Source organism: Pangasianodon hypophthalmus, chromosome 17 (genome assembly GCF_027358585.1).
Source record: "Pangasianodon hypophthalmus isolate fPanHyp1 chromosome 17, fPanHyp1.pri, whole genome shotgun sequence".
Classification (NCBI taxonomy): domain Eukaryota; kingdom Metazoa; phylum Chordata; class Actinopteri; order Siluriformes; family Pangasiidae; genus Pangasianodon; species Pangasianodon hypophthalmus.
In genome coordinates this window covers 20,643,920-20,663,845 of record NC_069726.1, presented here as the reverse complement: position 1 = coordinate 20,663,845, position 19,926 = coordinate 20,643,920, and the positions used below count along the sequence as shown (strand labels likewise).

The 19,926-nt window shown below is 36.0% G+C and overlaps 1 protein-coding gene across 2 annotated transcripts in view; it reads left to right on the top strand.

Moving 5' to 3' along the window:
- Positions 1–2,310: 2,310 nt before the first annotated feature.
- The window catches only part of atp6v0a2a (ATPase H+ transporting V0 subunit a2a), a 29,881-nt gene continuing 12,265 nt past the window's right edge, over positions 2,311–19,926 (top strand). Inside the window, exons 1-8 of one of the 2 annotated variants that reach the window (XM_026942465.3) lie at positions 2,311–2,549; positions 13,745–13,896; positions 16,168–16,246; positions 16,532–16,629; positions 18,260–18,397; positions 18,563–18,660; positions 19,354–19,480; positions 19,716–19,798. In XM_026942465.3, coding sequence (XP_026798266.3) covers positions 13,780–13,896; positions 16,168–16,246; positions 16,532–16,629; positions 18,260–18,397; positions 18,563–18,660; positions 19,354–19,480; positions 19,716–19,798 — 740 coding nt within the window. In that variant the 5' untranslated portion in view covers positions 2,311–2,549; positions 13,745–13,779. Of the gene's footprint in view, positions 2,550–13,703; positions 13,897–16,167; positions 16,247–16,531; positions 16,630–18,259; positions 18,398–18,562; positions 18,661–19,353; positions 19,481–19,715; positions 19,799–19,926 lie in introns of both variants that reach the window. The other variant, XM_026942466.3, reaches the window with a different exon arrangement.

The following is a 19,926-nucleotide window of genomic DNA, read 5'->3' as shown; positions in this document are numbered from 1 at the left end:
ATGATTATTTTACTATCATTACTAACAGTAAGATGTGAAATACTAAAAGTACAGGTCAACTGTTTCTATTTTTTTAACTTTACAAAAGAACATAATAATGTTATCAAATATATAATAACACTTTTCAATAGGCTATATCTGTTCATTGCACCATTGAGTTACAATACATTATTTTTCCTTTGTTTATCATAATTATGAACTAAAATATGATGTTTGTGATTGTGTTTGCAGACACAGAAGACAGGAGAGATAATATCTGTAAGATGTATGAAAATATCTATTAAATCTTTAGTTTTCACAGTTCAATCAAAGTTATAAGGAAAGCATAAGAAAATATGTGAAAATGACAAAAGAATTTGACAAAAATTAAAAAATTTCAGATCGCTGGAAACTCATGTGGAATTGACTAATAGACATTTGTAGGACTTATAATTGTAATTAAATGTAGACAAACTGTGACACAACCGCCATTCGAACAACCCTCATATGCAGTGTAATGTAATTTTTGGTTTGCAAGCTAAATTTCCCTCAGGCCTTCAGACAATCCTGTTAGACAGCTAGCAGGAGGATGAATATTAAACTCAGTTACAGAATGTCAGGAAGCCTTGGCGCTGATGGAGCAGTGATTCTCCTGCAACTTGATTACACTCCTTAAGACCACATCAGTCAGTTAATTCCTAGCTACGATCTGAGTTTATCTGTTAAAGCTTTCATCATATTCTCAGAGTACGCAATTATATTAACAGAGAGTTACTGAATGAGAGAGAGAGAGAGAGAGAGAGAGAGGTGGAATAGCAGGCAAGGCCTGAGGATCTCCTGAATGTAAATCATCTGTGTAGTGTGGTAAGGAGTGTTAAGTAAATTTTCAGTTCAGCAGGTTCAGCAGAACTAAAATGTCAAGACCACACTGATATTTCTAAAGATGTCGAAGAAAGTAAGTAAGATTTTTTTCTCTTATTGCTGAAACTTAAGCCATTATACATCTCTGGATTGCCTCGTTGCCTCAATTTAAAAAGTAACTATATCAGATTGTATTGGCAAATACGTCAGATAGGCGTCAGATATAACATCAGAACTTGGAATTATGTCATTTTGGACCTCTGTGTGTACAAGCTACAAAATGCAAAAAACATGGACGTCTCCATGTTTGTTTTTTGTTAGCTGACTGTGATGAGCGATGTATATTTACCTCTTCAGATTAGTCAGCTGTATAGTCAGTGTTATAGATTTAACAAGCAAATGCTCGTACCTACAGGATAAGTGATGTTAAAGTAAAGAAGTGCTACTGTGTTTACTGTTGTGAGCAGCCATGTTGATATGACGTCATTTGCTGATGTTGGGACTGAGGAGACCTTCCTGAATATCCGAGTAGGAATTTCCTAGTCAGAGGTCAGAACATCTTAGTTACAGGTTTTAGTCGAACGCAGGATTAGCGCTCGCTTCTTCTCTACCTGAAAAGAGTGATGCAGCTGCACTTTATCCTTTAGTCCTCATCAGACCAGCTTCCAAAGCTTCAACTTTCATCCTGATACCGCCATCAATGCCAGCGATTTTTTCACCATAACTCAGCGTAAATGCATCATATAGCTGCATTGTATTCCGAGTCCAGCATTTATACCAACATCTCCACGACTTCTATGCTGAATTTCAATTCAATTCGATTTTCACTTCAATTTTATCTGTATAGTGCTTTTAATAATGGGCATTGCCACAAAGCAGCTTTACAGAAATATATAAATTCTGGATGTTAATTTTAAATTTATAAATTTATCCCTAATAAGCAAACCAGAGGTGACGGTGGCAAGGAAGAATTTGAGAAACCTTGAGAGGAACCAGACTCAAAAGGGAACCCATCCTCATCTGGATGTCAGCGGATAGTGCGATAATAATTTAATAATAAATAAATAATTTCCCTTCTATAAGTGTATACTATAGAAAAAGTGCAGTTTGTGTCATTAATATGACTCTGGAAAATGGTGCGTTAGAAAAGACGCCCTTACTCATTTGTTTTTTAGCGAGACCTGATTGCGATCACTTCTGTTTGAGATGGATGAATTTGTTTCTCCTATTAAACTCCATCGTAAGTGTGCCAGCTATAACGCCACCCCCCGTGACATCAACAACTTCTCACAAGAATAACAAAAATATAGACTCAACCCACAAATTCTCACCAGAATCACTAAACCCATGACAAATATTTCAGTATAAACATTAGTAATATGTTTTCTTTAAGGCACGCCCACTCCGACTCAGTGACACGCCCACATTTCTGCTATTAACGCGAAGCTGGGTGAGTAGTAGTGTATCTGGCAACCTGAGGCAGAGCAGCTGAGCTCCAGCTCATTACAGGAGGGAGATTTTCCATCGCGCCGCGTTTTAAACGCTCAGCATCCTCAGCTGCGCTCATTCTCATCTTTTCTTATCGGATTGCTAGAAGCACAGGCGCTGTTGTTGACTGATTTCTCATCGCCTTGTTTCCGTCGCTTCAATGGCGAGGCTGAAATTAAAGGTACAGAGCGCCTTCGATTAATCAGTGCAGCTCTGAAGAGGTAAGCCACTGCAGCTGCTTTAATTCAGGCCTCATGCTGATGTGAGGGCTTTCAGCTGGAACTGTATTTTAAAGTGCGATTAAAACCAGGCTGCCTTCAAGCTAGACCCTGCTCCATCTAATCATATATAAGACTCAAAGACATAGTGCAAATATCTAATCATATATAAGACTCAAAGACATAGTGCAATTATCTAATCATATATAAGACTCAAAGACATAATGCAAATATCTAATCATATATAAGACTCAAAGACATAATGCAATTATCTAATCATATATAAGACTCAAAGACATAATGCAATTATCTAATCATATATAAGATTCAAAGACATAGTGCAATTATCTAATCATATATAAGATTCAAAAACATAATGCAATTGTCTAATCATATATAAGATTCAAAAACATAATGCAATTGTCTAATCATATATAAGACTCAAAGACATAATGCAATTATCTAATCATATATAAGACTCAAAGACATAATGCAATTATCTAATCATATATAAGACTCAAAGACATAGTGCAATTATCTAATCATATATAAAATTCAAAGACATAATGCAATTATCTAATCATATATAAGACTCAAAAACATAATGCAATTGTCTAATCATATATAAGACTCAAAGACATAATGCAATTATCTAATCATATATAAGACTCAAAGACATAATGCAATTATCTAATCGTATATAAAATTCAAAGACATAGTGCAATTATCTAATCGTATATAAAATTCAAAGACATAGTGCAAATATCTAATCATATATAAGATTCAAAAACATAGTGCAATTGTCTAATCATATAGACCAGACACAAAGACATAATGCAATTATCTAATCATAGACAAGACTCAAAGACATAATGCAATTACAGAGTGAGCTCCTATTTATTAAATCCCCATCAATTTCTCTTTATTATAACCAGAATACATGTGAATTTCTAAATCAGTACATATTACAATCACTCTTCATCAGCTGAATGAATGTATGCAAATGAGGCATCACGTAGCCTAATTAAGCATGCACACATTTGCATACTTAACAAACTCAACTCAGAAATCTAGTCTTTTTGTTGTTGTTGATGTTGATGATGATGATGATGATGATGATGCAGCATTTAAAATCTTTGTTTCACTGTGAAGACTTTCTCAAGCGAAATTTTCAGAACAATTTTTTGGAAAAGTCATTCTTCATTCTTTAACTGAGAAAACACTACAGGCTTTTATAATTTTGTCATTTTTCAGTATATAAAATACAGCTCAAATCCAACATTTAACAGCATTTTAGGAAAGATCCTTGTAATTTCCTATGCAGTATCGTTCTAAATAGAAATAGAAATTAACTTGTTTGGTTCAGAACATAGAAAAACTAATGAATCTGTGGAAATGAAACCACATTGTTTTTAAACTCCAATGTGGTTTAATGTGTTTCCACTCTAGTAAGTGTGGTTTGTAAAGGAAATTGATGGGTATAATCATAAAGACCCATAAGTTGACATATAAATCAGGAAACAAGGTTTTCTATGGATATATGACATGAAGTGATTGTTCCAAGTGGGTGGAGCTTAAAGACTTTATCAAAGTTGCTAAGTTGCAAGTTTCAGATAATGTGGTGGTCTTGAGTGGATAAAAACAGTTAACATTTTTCTGTTGAGTTTTGATGATTTTATTACTAGAGTTTACGAGAAGACATGGATGACAATTTAACCAGAAATCTTAAAATGATGGCCAAAATTGTTATTTCTATCTATAATGACTTGCTTAAATAATAAAACCAATAGCAAATGTTAATCATATGAGGGTTATTTCAGCATTTGAGGATGGTCTCTTTGCCTTTGACATTTTAATGAATAAAAACACACATAGTTTGCAAATACATAAAGCCACCTGCATAATCAATTTCTACATATTCTCTGTCAATAAAAACACTAAATAGTTGATATTTTCTTTTTTAAATATTAAAAATTCTTTCAATAGTTGCAAATGCAGTAAAACGGCATGTCCCTGGGATTAGTCAACAGTTTTTCTCTTAAAATGAACTATTTTTTTAAAAATGAAAACACTGTTAAAAAAAATGTAAGCTTTGATTTTACAAAAAAATGATTAAAATCATATTTTAATGCATAAAAAATTATGAAAAAAATATATCATTTTAAACTTGTCTTCAAATTCCTGTCAACCCTGTTATAATGGGGAAAAAAATGTTGTAATCTGTTGCTTTACGTCACATGACTCTAAGGAAGCTGTCACATTTTTCAGCATGTTTTTGTACATTTGGGGTCAAACAGAACTCATCAACCCTGTTGCACTTAAATCATGCAGAAAAGAATAAAATATTTGTAAAATTAAAAAATATATGAAAATGTTATTAGAATCTTTGTTGAGTACACGGGCTGCCTCGCCATGTGCTTCACTACATTGCTAGCTATTGAAGATTTAGCATGCTAATCATCAACCCTGTTAGTGCTCTTTTGTAACAGAGTTGACACTATTGCATTATACTTATGGCTGGGACACCAAAAAGCCTAAGTTTATTCCCAGTAAATTAAGAAAGTGAATTCACAATTGCATTCTATTCAAATAGTTAAAGAAATGTTTGGATTTCTTTTCAGTATATATAGATTTCAGTGGTGTGGCTCCAGTCAGAGCAGCAGAGAGGCAGAGACAATACAGGGCAAGGAGAGATGCTGACCTGTGAGAAGGCAGCAGGATTTGGAGAAAGAGAGAAAGAAATGAGGCAGAGCAGGTTGAAAGGGAAAAAAGAGCAGAGACTGAAACGCAGAAGATGGAGAGCTGCCCAGGAGAAGTGTCGTATGAAGGCAGCTACAGCAACCACAACTACTTCAGCTGCAACAGAGAGAACCCATTTAACACTTAAGTTCAGGAAGGGCGTTCAAGGTCACAATCTGAGTAGTACTCTGAGGAGGTTTCTTAAATAAATGTACATAGTTCAACAATGACATTGCAGCCTGTGCCTTTAAGAAAGCATTAGGTGATGTCATTCTAACTTTTTTCTTCTGGTCATCAGGGAAAATCTCAACTTGTGATATATCTTAAGATCCCAGTTATAAAAACTGTCATGTAGAACATGGTCCTAGGAGCTGTGATCCTAAGAGCACTATTTCTGATGCTCCAGTGTATGGTGTATGTGCAGAGCAGCAGTTGCCCGAGGACTACAGGACTGGGAAATACTGTTGTAGATCACTAATCCAAGCTAAATTCTTTCATCTCCACACCCGTTTCACTGACCTTACTGCCACCAGCTAACAAGAGAAAAAACTCCTATTGGACACATACACTTGAACATTACCAGTGGCACCTAAATCGAAATTCAGATTCCAAGAGATCTCACCTGTGCTCTGAAAAACCATGCTTTTATTGTTTAGGTTAAAGAGAGGACCTTTTGATAGTTCTAAAACAATTAATGTATATGTTGCAGGCAGAAGGATGTAGGAAGTAAAAGATAAAAAAACAAAACAAAGGAAGGTGCTACACTCACAAATCAAAGAACTTGAAAAGGGTCTCAGAAAAGAAAGAAGAGAGAAGGAAAAGCTCAGGAAAAGATTCAGCCTGTCATAAAACAGGCTTTCCGAGAACATAGAAGAGACACATGATGAAAACCCTGAAAATCCTCTTGTAAAGAGAGAGATTTCAGAAATAAAAGAGAAGTACAAACAAACTAGAATGGAAAAGGAGAAGCAGTTAATAACTCCTAACTGGAAACTAATTAAAAAGTACAAGCTGCAAGCATATGGACAGAGGAAGCTAGGCATCTTCCACAGAAAATGCTCAGGTGAATTTTCACATCAGTTCAAAAGATCTGAAGAATCTGAAGAGGTTAAAAACAGTGTCGTAGCTTTTTATGAGAGAGACGACATGAATTTTTGGCAGAGAATGCACAAGTATCTATTTCTTACACTCTGTTTTCCGTCTCCTTCCATTCTGGGTCATGCATCCAGCAATCTCGGACAGAGACATTTGTATGTGTAAACTGCATGAAGATTTAGGTTTTGTGACAGAGAAGCTTTCCCAGATGCATCTCATAACGACCTGGAAAGCCTTGCACCAACCTGGAAAGCCTTAGTGCAGAGTTCTCATGTTGTACAGCAAATAAAACCTGCATGTATGAAGAGTGCAAGATTGAAAACCTTCCCAGTCAACAAAACTTTCGGAGGGAGCCACTGGAGTCTCTGTGACACAATGGATGAACTTTTCAGTAGAACTGAAAGGAAGGAAGTCAAAATGGCACTGGACGATCTCAAATTGAAAAAGCATTCATTCAGTTCTCTTTTTGCCGAGAACTCAACAGGAAGAACTCTCTTCCTATACTGCAGATAGGCTTCTCTGAGAACTATTCTTGCAAGTACAGCAAAGAAATTCAAGCTGCTCACTTTGGTGGCTCGTAAGCAGACAGCACTACATACAGGTGTACTGTATGTAGGAGAAGAAGCTGAACCAGGTTGTTTTTGTTTGATCTCCCCAGCCAGACTGAAAGGTCCTCCAGTAATATGCCAACATCTTGACCCAGACCTCAACCATGTTAAGAGCAAGTATCCTGCTGTGTCCACATTACACAGTCCCTGTACTCAGTACAGACATAAAGGCAACTTTAAAGGCACCACACTGGAGAGAAAGGGCTTAAAGCCAGTCACGTTAAGAGAGCAGCCGATGGTGTTGGGGGCAGGGTGCTAAAGAGGACATCGGATAAACCGGTCAGCACTGGGCATGATATACCTAATGCAATGGAACTCTTCAAGGCTCTTGATAAGTGTAACACCTCTCTGAAGCTGTTCTGTGTGATGACTGAGGCAATTAATGAGGCCGCTGAAAACATTCCAGACAATATCACATCTGTTGCATCAACAATGCACATTCATGTCAAGTTGTAACAACACACCCGGCACAGCTGATATATCGTGATGTGAGCTGCATGTGTGCCATTGCACACAACGCACTCCAGTGCAGTTGTTACAACACACAGGAGTTCACTTTCCTGGAGCCTAAAGCATCTTTCTCTCCATCAGAAATTCAATTTGATAGCTCATAAGTACTTGGAAAATGGTGCATTGTGAAATATGAGGAAGATCTGTAGCCTGGAATAATTATGGCCGCAGAAGAAGGCTATGTACAAGTGAAATGTTTGCACCATACAAGAGCAAACTGCTTCTTCTGGCCAGATATGGTATCTCTATGATGACATTGTTTGTCAATTCCACCACCAAGGTCTGTTACTGCACACCATGTGGAAGTTGACCAAGACATATGGTCTAAGCTACAAAAGTAAAGATCAACATTTCAGAAGAAAAAATATGAAGTGACGAAGAGTTGCCTGAAATATAGTTAATATAGTTTGTTATAAAGTTTTCTAATTAATGTCTTTTGAGCAATTAAATCTGAAATCTATAGTTCTTAATTCATACCACTTTTAAAATGTTTGACTGTTTATAAAATGTTTCATTTGATGGATAAATTTAAAAATGTTCCATTTATGTTGTATGAAATGTTTTAAATAGTTACATTTGCTTAGCCAAATATTTCCATTTTTGAAATCTGGATTATTAGTGAAATGTCTACACACTGTACAGTTTTTATTGTTATGCAGGTTCTTTAGATTTTGCTTCTTTAGAATTTCTCAAGCGTCAAAGCTGATAGCACTGTAAACGTTTCGATTGCAAAAAATGTGTCATTCTGTTGGTCAGAAACTTTTAAACTGAGACACCTTTCTAAATATGTAAAAACTCTGTAATATCACATCAGAATCAACTAAAAGGAAAATTAAAAGACTACTTTGTTGACTGCTTCTTTTAACGCCATATAACCCAATAGTGTCAACCCTCTTAACACTGTGTCAATCCTGTTATTTACAGATATTAGGAAAATAATATATGTTGCCAATTTTCACAAAAATACTTGGATATTAAAAATTAAAGAGAAATATTTAGCATATTTCTTTGAAAAATCCTAACAGATTTGATGCCATTTTCTCTAAGGATTCAGAGGCTCACGTGTGCTTTTTTATGTTAAAAATAACTAAATGAAAAATAGCTTTTAATCAATTAATCATTTGTTATTTAATTGGGTACCAATAAAGTGATATAAAAGTTTTTTATGCTAGTAATTTAATTGCAAGATATTCCCTTCGTATAGCCATATGTCCATAACAGGGTTGACATATGAATGTAAGAAAACTGAAAAAAAAAATAATAATAATAATTTTAGTATAACAACATGCTGAGATGGCTGCACATGTGTTTCTAATAGTTTAATATGTCCCTTATTCAATGAAAGTGCAAGAAAATGTCCTCCAATGCTGAAATGACCCACGATACTAGCAATATTGTGCAGCAATATTGTAACCATTTGCACCTAAAGTTCTGTAAAGTCCTTTAAACTTGTAGATATTCATTATGTTGGTTTTGTTAAAATTTCCTGATATGAATAGATATATATGAATAAATTTCTTTTTTTGGGCTACAAACATGTGTCATCATGGAGGTTTCTTAAAGGATACCAAACTGCCTCATTTGCACCTTTAATTAGAGAACATAGAGGATATAATGTGTTGTAAAAACTCATTAAAGCTACATGGTTGGACCTTAAGGACCAAATATTTAAAGGTCCTTTTACAATTTTGCAAACAAAAATGCACTCGTTAAGTATATGCTCCTACTGCAGGATCCTACGATAGTGTAGGATTTAACATTCATTGAGCTGAATTTACGCTGAAATTACACTAAGCTGAATAAGACTTACATTTGAATTTAAATGGAAACTAATTGTCTAGGCTGCATGAAGATGTCGTAAAAGTAGGTAAAGCTGTTTTTATTTAAGATATTTTAGGATGATTATTATTATGGTCGTATTTTATATTTGTATAGCAACAGGGTTATGGTTGAAATTTTAATGATCCACGATGCAGTTTGTGGTACTTTATTGTGAAATGTACCACAGCACTGTTAAAGTTTTGAATCTGTTTGGTCAGAAGGTGTTGAATAATTTTCTGTAACAGCAGCTCTGACAGTAGTTCCACAAGATGTAACTATAATTGGATAAAAAGCAACATTCTTTAATTAATAAAAAAAAATGAATCCTCGGCATATTGCTGTGTCATAAGAGGAACAGGACACTTGGGATACTGACATCACACCACATCATGTTCCTTACAACACCATTACAGCCTATTCAGCCATTTTCTCTATGGAATATAGACTGGGGTTAACAGCACAGAATAAAATCAGGCAAATATACAGTAAAATGATCTTCTCACCTGTTTCAAAAATGGTCAGTTAGTAGTCTGGATAACAAGTTTAATCCACACCAAACTAGTTTGCTATATAACCAGCTAGACTGTACGTTTGGTGTGCATTTCACTTGTTAGCAAATCATAATTGCTTAAACTGCTTATTAAAATTTAAAAGACTATATTCACATGACATAGGTCAATGGTATGAGCACACGTCTTAGCGTGCAAGTTCAGCGGAGACTTTTTGATCTGGTTATGCAAAGTAGGCTAGCCAGCTTTTCTGTGACAGAAAGCTTTGGCATTACTTTGGGTGACATTAATGCTGGGGAAAACGGGACAGAAATAATCTAGGCTGCTTAAAGATTGAGGCATCATTAAGTTACATTTAGAAGTATGAATACTACAAAAAAAAGGAAAGATGGATTTTAATTCTTCTTACATTTTGATGTTTGATGCTTAATATGCTTTAACATGTGTTATCTATATTCTTTATTAGTAATTTATTTGCTGTTATGAATTGTGAATGTTCAGTTTTCCATCACTAATTTTTTACTTCCATCATTTCAGTACAATACATTCAGGCCTCAGTGTCGAGATTAAATTATGATATCATGGCAGCACTATAACATTCATCTGACATTGTTATAAGTAGTCTGTACTGAACTGATATACAGTCGGGTCCATAAGTATTTGGACAATGACACAGTTTTCGTAATTTTGCCTCTGTACACCACCACAATGGATTCGAAATGCAGCAATCAAGTTGTGATTGAAGTGTAGACTTTCAGCTTTAATTCAAGGGGTTTAACAGAAATATTGCTTTAACCATTTAGGGGTCATTTCAGCATTCGAGGACAATCTCTGTCCCTTTGACATTTTAATGAAGAAAACATACATAGTTTACAAATACATAAAGCCAGCTGCATAATCAATTTCTGCATATTCTTTGTCAGTAAAAACACTCAATATTTGATATTATATTTTCTTTTTTATATATTAAAAATCATTTCAAACATCGCAAACACAGTAAAGTGGAATGACCCTGAGTTTAATCAATGGATAACAGCTAACAGTGTTTCTCTCAAAATGAAGTAATATTTTAAAAAAATGAAATGAAACATAAAATGAATAAAATAATTTTTTAGTGCATAAATAGTGCAAAAATATCCTTTTAAACTTGTGTTATAAGGGGGAAAAAACTGCAGGAAGTGGTAATATGTTGATCTGTTCGACTTTAAGGCAGTGACTTCATTTCATTACAAAGAAGTATAGCATGCAAAGAATGGTACATTAGCTCTTTTTTTAAACATGTTTTTGTACATTTGACACATGGGGACAAACAGAACTCGTCAATCCTGTTGAATGTAAATCCTGCAGAAAAATATTTGTAAAATATATATGAAAATATTATTAAAATCTTTGTTGAGTACACGGGCTACCTCACCATTTGCTTCACTACATTGCTAGCTATTGAAGATTTAGCATGCTAATCATCAACCCTTTTGTAACAGAGTTGACACTATTGCATTATACTTATGGCTGGGACACCAAAAAGCCTAAGTTTATTCCCAGTAAATTAAGAAAGTGAATTCACAATTGCATTCTATTCAAATAGTTAAAGAAATGTTTGGATTTCTTTTCAGTATATATAGATTTCAGTGGTGTGGCTCCAGTCAGAGCAGCAGAGAGGCAGAGACAATACAGGGCAAGGAGAGATGCTGACCTGTGAGAAGGCAGCAGGATTTGGAGAAAGAGAGAAAGAAATGAGGCAGAGCAGGCTGAAAGGGAAAAAAGAGCAGAGACTGAAACGCAGAAGATGGAGAGCTGCCCAGGAGAAGTGTCGTATGAAGGCAGCTACAGCAACCACAACTACTTCAGCTGCAACAGAGAGAACCCATTTAACACTTAAGTTCAGGAAGGGCGTTCAAGGTCACAATCTGAGTAGTACTCTGAGGAGGTTTCTTAAATAAATGTACATAGTTTAACAATGAACGTCTGTGCCTTTAAGAAGGTATTAGGTGATGTCATTCTCATTTTTTCTGTTGATCAGAAACTTTTAAACTGAGATCCATTTCTTAATATTTTAAAACACTACTATATCATATCAGAATAAACTAAAAGGAAAATTAAAAGATGACTTTGTTGACTACTTCATCTAATGCCATATAACCCAACAATATCAACCCTGTTAACACTGTGTCAACCCTGTTATTTACAGATATTTAGGAAAATAATATATTTTGCCAATATTCAAAAATAAATACTTGGGTATTAAAAATTGAAGAGGAATATTAAGCAAACTGTAACCACATTTCTTTTTAAAATCCTAATAGATTTGATGCCATTTTCTCTAAAGATTAAGAGGCCAAGATCAGTGCTTTTATGTTAATACAATAACTATATGAAAAATAGCTTTTGGTCAATGATTTTTTTTTGCCCAATCACTTGTTATTTAGTTGGGGACAAATAAAGTGACATAAAAGGTTTTTTTATGCTACCAATTCATTGCAAGATGTTTCCTTCATATAGCCATATGTCCATAACAGGGTTGACATATGAATGTGAGAAAATGTAGAAAAACTGAAATTTTATTTTAATATAAGAACATGCTGAGATGGCCCCATAGGTTTTTCTAATAGTTGTCCCTTATTCAGTGTAAGTGAAAGAGTGACAAAATATCTTTTTTTTTTTCTTTTTAATTAATTATTTATTTATTTTACAAATTTTCAAACTCAAAAATGTTCAATGCTGAAATGACCCTTAGGAATTAGAGCAGGAATTACAGAGTCCCTCTGTTATCACAGGCTCAAAAGTAATTGGACAAACCAACATAATCATAAATATTAGGATTATTTTTAATAGTTGGATGTAAATCCTTTGCAGGCAATTACTGCCTGAAATCTGGAACCCATGGACATCACCGAATGCTGAGTTTCCTCCCTCGAGATGCTTTGCCAGGCCTTTACTGCAGCTGCCTTCAGTTGCTGCTTGTTGTTAAGGTCTTTCTACCTTCAGTTTTGTCTTCAGGAAGTGAAAAGCAGCTCAATTGGGTTGAGGTCATCGGACATTTAAGAACATTTAATTTCTTTGCCTTAAGAAGCTCTTGGGTTGCTTTCATTGTATGTTTTGGGTCATTATCCATCTGTATTGTAGAGCGGCGTCCTGTCAGTTTTGAAGCATTTGACTGACTCTGAGCAGGAAGTACAGCTCTATACACTTCAGAATCCATCCTGCTACTTCTATCAGCAGTCACATCATCAATAAACACCAGTGACCCAGTTCCGTTGGCAGCCATACATGCCCATGCCATAACACTGCCTCCACCATGTTTGACAGATGATGTGGTATACTTTGGATCATGAGTCATCCTTTCCTTCTCCATACTCTTCTCTTCCCATCATTCTGGTATAAGTTAATCTTGTTCCAGAACTGGGCAGGCTTTTCTTTTTTTTTTTTTTTTAGCGAGTCTAATCTGGCCTTTCTGTTCAGCAGCATGTTGAGAGTTCCCATGAATAGCTACCAAATGCAAATTGAACGCTTGGAATCAACTCCAGACCTTTTATCTTCTTAATTTGTCGTGATATAAGGAGGAAACAGACCACACCTGGTCATGAAACTGCTTATCAGTCAATAGTCCTATTACTTTTGAGCCTGTGAAAATAGAGGGACTATGTAAAAAATGGCTGTAATTCCTAAACGGTTAATGCAACATTTTTGTTACACCCCTTGAATTAAAGCTGAAAGAATATACTTCAATAAATCTTGAGTGCTTCATTTCAGATCTATTGTGGTAGTGTACAGAGGCAAAATTACAAAAATTGTGTCAGTGTCCAAATACTTATGGCCCTGACTGTAATAGTGATGGACCGAGTTTAAAATGTGAATGTGAACTGGCAACCCTGCAGGAATCAGTGACACCAATCTGGCAACCCTTGTTCTGGTGTAGACAGGGTTTTGTTTTATCCCCCCGACTGCAGTAAGATGGGCTCGAGCTTCAGGAGCGAGGAGATGTGCCTGGCACAGCTCTTCCTGCAGTCAGCTTCAGCATACGACTGCATCAGCGAGCTCGGGGAAATGGGCCTCGTCCAATTCCGAGATGTGAGTGCAAACTTCCTTCTTCTTAGGCCATCTACTAGGGTGTCCTTCTCACAGGAGGGTATACATATGCTTCTGGGTCATGCATCTTCAGGATTAGCATTATATGCATAATGTATGCAAATTGTTGCACCCATAGGATTGTTGTATGAGTGCTTTGCATTGTGGGATACGGTACCCTGTTCTGAAAAGCAACTAGTTTGTTCATGTCCCATCAATTGATCAACAGAAAGTGGCACAAATCTGTTTAAAAGCCTGTGTTTTCTAGGATGCCTGCGGTGCTTTGGCACAGATTAATACCCTTCTGTGGTTTCCGTGTAGGTCACTGTGTGTGTTTGTGTGTGTGTGTGTGTGTGTGTGTGTGTTCTCAGTTTCCCCTGTTCTTAGACACTTTAGTTCAGAGTGAATAATCAAATCTAATATCATGTCAATCAGTCCATCTTTTTATAGCTTCCCATTTTCAAAGAGAATATATTTTCTTATATCAGGATACAATTTAATCACAGGTCTAAATCAGTGTACCTTGTACTGTGTAACGCTGTTGTAATGTAACCATGACAACGATCCTAAATAGCGTTTTAGGCCAGGCTTTTTTGTTTCCTTTGCTACTGAACAGAAAGGTGTTAATGTTGTACTTAAACCAAGAATTTTTATTACGCAGATTTATAGCCTACAGTGCAGAAGAGAGTGGGGTAGCGCTCTCCAGTTGTTACCATAGCAACAGTCTTACGTGGAAGGTTATTAATATGTTAAAAGTTAGCTGAATAAAATGACCGTTTTGATATCATTCAGTCATGAAGGAAACATTTTAATGTGTCTAAAGAGATACTTCATTTGACTGATGTGGCCTGACAGATGATCAACCACATACATTTCCCATAGCTCGAAACTATTATCTCATTTACTCAGCACTAACTGCTTCAAACAAACATCAACAAACAAAATAACTTTTAAAGGCTTGAACTTTATGAAGTCCAGTGAACATATATCTTTCTCTGAATAGCTCACTGTTTCGAGATGTTGAAAAGTTTGTTTTACTGCTGAAACCTGGCACGCAGAAGTGTGTGTAAAAATGGACGTGCAGAGACCCAATCAGATTGCAGCCTTCAAGATTCTGAAGCTTGTGGCCAGAAAAGTGTACAAAAGATATCATTTTATTATATTATTATAATATTAATTAACACTAATATATGTAGTAATATAGAATATCTCATAGGAGAAAAATTAAAAATGCTTTCAAAAAAGCTTTTATACAACTTGCATAATACGTCCACACTGTTTCTCCGTAGACAAATTCCTAGGAGTAGAATTATTTGGATTCGTTTTTCCTTGCTCAGATACATCACAGTCTGTGAAAATCTAAAAATATACAACCCTGTGATGTTGAACTTATGGGACATCCTATATATATTAGATTAATGGCTAGGTCTGGGCTGATTTGCTAAAAGCATCACAGCGCAAAGATCATTAAAAGGTAGAGCGAGAATCACATTGAACACTCTCTCGCCCGTTTTCGATGAGCTTAACTTTGCGATGGTTTTGAGAAACCCAGGATGCCCAGCCCAGGATGCTTGATCACAGGATTACTAAAAAGTTGGGTGAGGTGTTTGACTGATGCATGCTGGGTATTGTAGTGTCCACATCAATGGACAAAACACAACAACACACTGTTGAAAGCTCAATTCTGATTGGTCAGAAGGTGTCGATTCATTTTTTAATAACAGTAGCTCTAGCTCTGACAGTAGTTTCAAAATTATCTTATTCACGCTATAACTGAATGATACAAGTTGTTTCTTTTTATTTAGCCAACTTTCTAAACCACTCATAAATTTTTATAGGTTACCTTTAGATGATGGTTGCTATGGTTACAGCTCAGAGGGTGTTACTGTAGATTTTAATTAAAACATTTTCATTCCTGGTAGCCTGTAAATGACCCTTTGAGCAGTGTGATAGGGAAGGTGATAGCGAAGCATAAATGTAGCCTAATTTATGGTTGTTGTCATGGTTACATTCCAGTGTGATATGATTGAGCATGATGATTAAATTTTGGATCTAGAGGTGCTCAATATGAAATGCCAGCCAATCAGAAATGAGTATTTATGCGACCATGGTACAATGTGGAATACTGATATAACAGTGTTATAGCGAGTAACAATACTACGCTGGGGTTTAGCTTTAGTCTGTGAGCTCGTCCTGGTGTGTCTGTGAGATATTGATTAAAGTGCAAAAAAGCCCAGACTCAGACGTGAGGTGAAGGTTAATGTCTCATTTCAGCTCAACCCCAGCGTCAGCCCCTTCCAGCGCCGCTTCGTCAGCGAGATCAAGAGGTGTGAAGAGATGGAGAGAATTCTGGGTAAGAGGGATTCCACTGACACATTTTAGTGACCTCGATAGAAAACCTACACACCAGTGTTCACCAGTGTGCTAGTCAGTAGCGTGACTGCTACTGCTAATTAGCGTTTCACCCGAGTGCTCTAACAGCAAGTGCATTTATATACAATTACTATTTAATTGTTTTTTAATTGATAGTCATACGTCTCTGTGTTACGTTTTCAGTTAATATATTAATTAAAATTAGTGAAGAATGATGGAATCTTCTTGTGTGTGTGTGTGTGTGTGTATATATATATATACACAGGATACCTCTTAAGGGAAATCAAAAAGGCCAACATTGCCATTCCAGAGCCTGAAGTCAGTCCTGTAGCTCCTGCTCCCAAGCATGTGCTAGAGATCATGGTAATTATCATTCTTTCAGTTTCTATCTATCTGTCTATCTGTCTATCTTATCATATTGTTGCCTGCCTTAAAATGTATCTTCCATACAGGAGATTTTTTTCTTGCATATTATTACATGCATTATTTTCACAGAAGCAGCGACACATCACTCCGGCGTGACACTAATATTGCTGTAACTTTGTTAAATGTGATGATATTTATGAAATGAGGTCATCAGGTTATCTGTCCATTATATATGCCATCATATTTTAACCATGTCTGTGATATTTAAAGGGCGAGTGATTGAAAGGAAATGAATCTGGTTAATGTGTGGATGTTTTGATTTCACACGAGTATCGTCTGTCTTCTGTCTCGGAGAGAGAGAGAGAGAGAGAGAGAAGTGAATATGATAATCAGCATGTCTGTCTATAATTATCATGGATTCATGGTATTTGATAATCTATATATTATACTTCAGCATTCAGTTATAAAACTTCTCTCTGCACTGAGACATCTTTTTTTATCACAACCCCACAGATATAAAACACTATACAAATGTATACTATATTTCTGTTACTTATTTATATTTTATACACATATTTGTATTTGTATGTTTTATGATGCATTTATATTCATATATATATTGATATTTATATTTTGTAAATTTGAAAAATCTCTTTCATTTTTGAAAATTTACTTTCTAAAACTTATATATTTTTATTCTAATATTCTATTATTTTTAGTCTTTTTCTCTTCATGTGTTGTATTTATTTTTATACAGTTTTATACTGTAATAAACTGTATCATACTATTTTATATATAATGCTATATAAAAAATTTTATATTTATATACTGTATTTTTTTCTTAGAAGTATTTTATTTTAGAACAGTTTTTTTATTTTTACAGAACATAATTTTGTGATGTTTGTTTTGCTTTAAATTTAGTACAAAACATTTTAGATTCCAAACATTAGTTTTCCAGCACAAAATTAAATGTTACAGAAAAATGTTTGTATGTCAGTAAAGAAAGCAGCAGATTCCATAAGAGACACTTTTCAGACAAAAAAACATAATGAAGGCTGCTGGGTTTCGCTGCAAAAATAAGAAGCGAGACGACAGTCAAAGTCTCCAGAAGAACTGTGGCTGCTTCTGCAAGATGCTCAGTAACACTTACAGCTCATTTCATTATAAAACTGTACAAATTGTAACTGAGACTACTATTTTTTTTAAAGCAAAGAATCGTCACACCAAATATTGACTTTGTTTCATTTATTACTGTTTACTGCTCTTTATAGTATTTTTTTAAATGTAGAAACATTTAATTTCATTATTTTGAAGACATCGTTGCTCTACAGCATTTCTTTGCATGTGCCTAAGACTTTTGCACAGTAATGTGTATGCATTATATATATACAGTATATAGATAGATAGATAGATAGATAGATAGAACTGCTTTTACATATAGCAAGCAATGTTGTGGTGGATCCTGGGAATAGACAGGAGAGGGCAATACACTCTAGATGGGACATGAGTCCATTGCAGACCTTAATATTGTTATGCAGAACATATAACTTTTAACCATATAGCCATTATATAACTTATTTATATTGTGTGTGTGTGTGTGTGTGTGTGTTTGTGTGTGTATGTGTAGGAGCAGCTGCAGCGTTTGGAGGTGGAGCTCAGTGAGGTGGCCAAGAACAAAGAGAAACTCCAGCGGAACCTTCTGGAGCTTACAGAGTACACACACATGCTGAGGATCACACACACCTTCATGCACAGCCGCTCCAGGGTGAGCTACACAGACACACACACACACACACACACACAGACACACAAGCACACACAAGCACACACACCAACCCCATACATCTCAGACATACTGTCATCTCAATCAGCTCTACCGTGTGTGTGTGTGTGTTTGTGTGTGTGTGTGTGTGTGTGTGTGTGTGTTCAGCACGAGGCTCTGGGCCCGCAGTATGAGGAGTTCCCATCTCTGGAGCCCGAGTCTGTGGCCGGCTGCACCAGCATGCAGAGACTGGGGGCCAAACTGGGGTGAGTGATGATGGAGCTTCACTTCCTCCCTATGGCTGTGTCCCAAACACCAGTGTTTCATACATGAGTTATCATTATGATTTATAAACATACAGAGAAGAGTTAAAAATAACGTCATAACCTGGCACTATTGTGGCCTGTTAGCTGATCAGGTGATGTCTCAAATACTTACTTTTATTGTGTGTAGTGTGTTTATGCTAGAAAGCTTGGTGAGATGCAGTGAATGATGAACTAGAGCCACAGGGAAATGAAGTGTGGGACTGTGGAAAGTTTTTACGCTCAGCGGTTGCAGTCTGCTCAGCATAGTGAAAGGGGCGGAGCCATCAGAGGGCTTTGCGTACTTTTAGTACTACAGAATGGCCTCTGCACCAACAGACATGCTAAACTAACAAGCTTGCTAGCTGTATGTTACAGATAATGTAGCTAAATCTATTTTGAGTGCATTATGGGTAATACATAATGGGTAATAGACACAGAAATAAAATACCAGAGGTCTGATTTTTGAGACTGATATTCACTCGTTATTTTAAGAAAAAGGATTAATTGAAACATTTTATAATATATACATATTATATATAACATAAAATTAAGGTGAATATGTAGTACATGTTAAGTATAATTTAGTGTCTATCTCAAGTAAGTATGTGTGTGTGTGTGTGTGTGTGTGTGTGTGTGTGTGTGTGTGTGTGTTAGGTTTATCTCAGGGCTGATCCAGCGGGTGAAGATGGAGGCGTTTGAGCGTATGCTGTGGCGAGTGTGTAAAGGTTACACGATCCTCAGCTACGCCGAGGTGGATGAGAATTTGGTCGATCTCGACACTGTGAGTGAAATCACACACACACACACAGCTCTTTGATGGTCAAGTACAGCTAGAAATAGACCTCTCTGAGGCCTGCTGTGTGTGTGTGTGTGTGACCCAAACCCATTTCTATGTTTTACAGCAGCTTTATTGTTACACACACACGCACGCGCGCACACACACACACACACAAACACACACACATACACACACAGAGTGTGTGTTATTGTTGGTTTTCCTCCATTTCCTCCTGCAGGGAGAGATCAGTAAGAGCGTGGTCTTCCTCATCTCATTCTGGGGCGATCAGATTGGACAGAAAGTTCAGAAGATCTGTGACTGGTAAGTAAGAAAAGTTTATGGTGCCTTCCTAAAACAGATTTTAAGAACCATCCCAAATCCTGGTATATATATATATATACACACACACACACACACACACACACACACACACACAGGTAGGAGAGGAA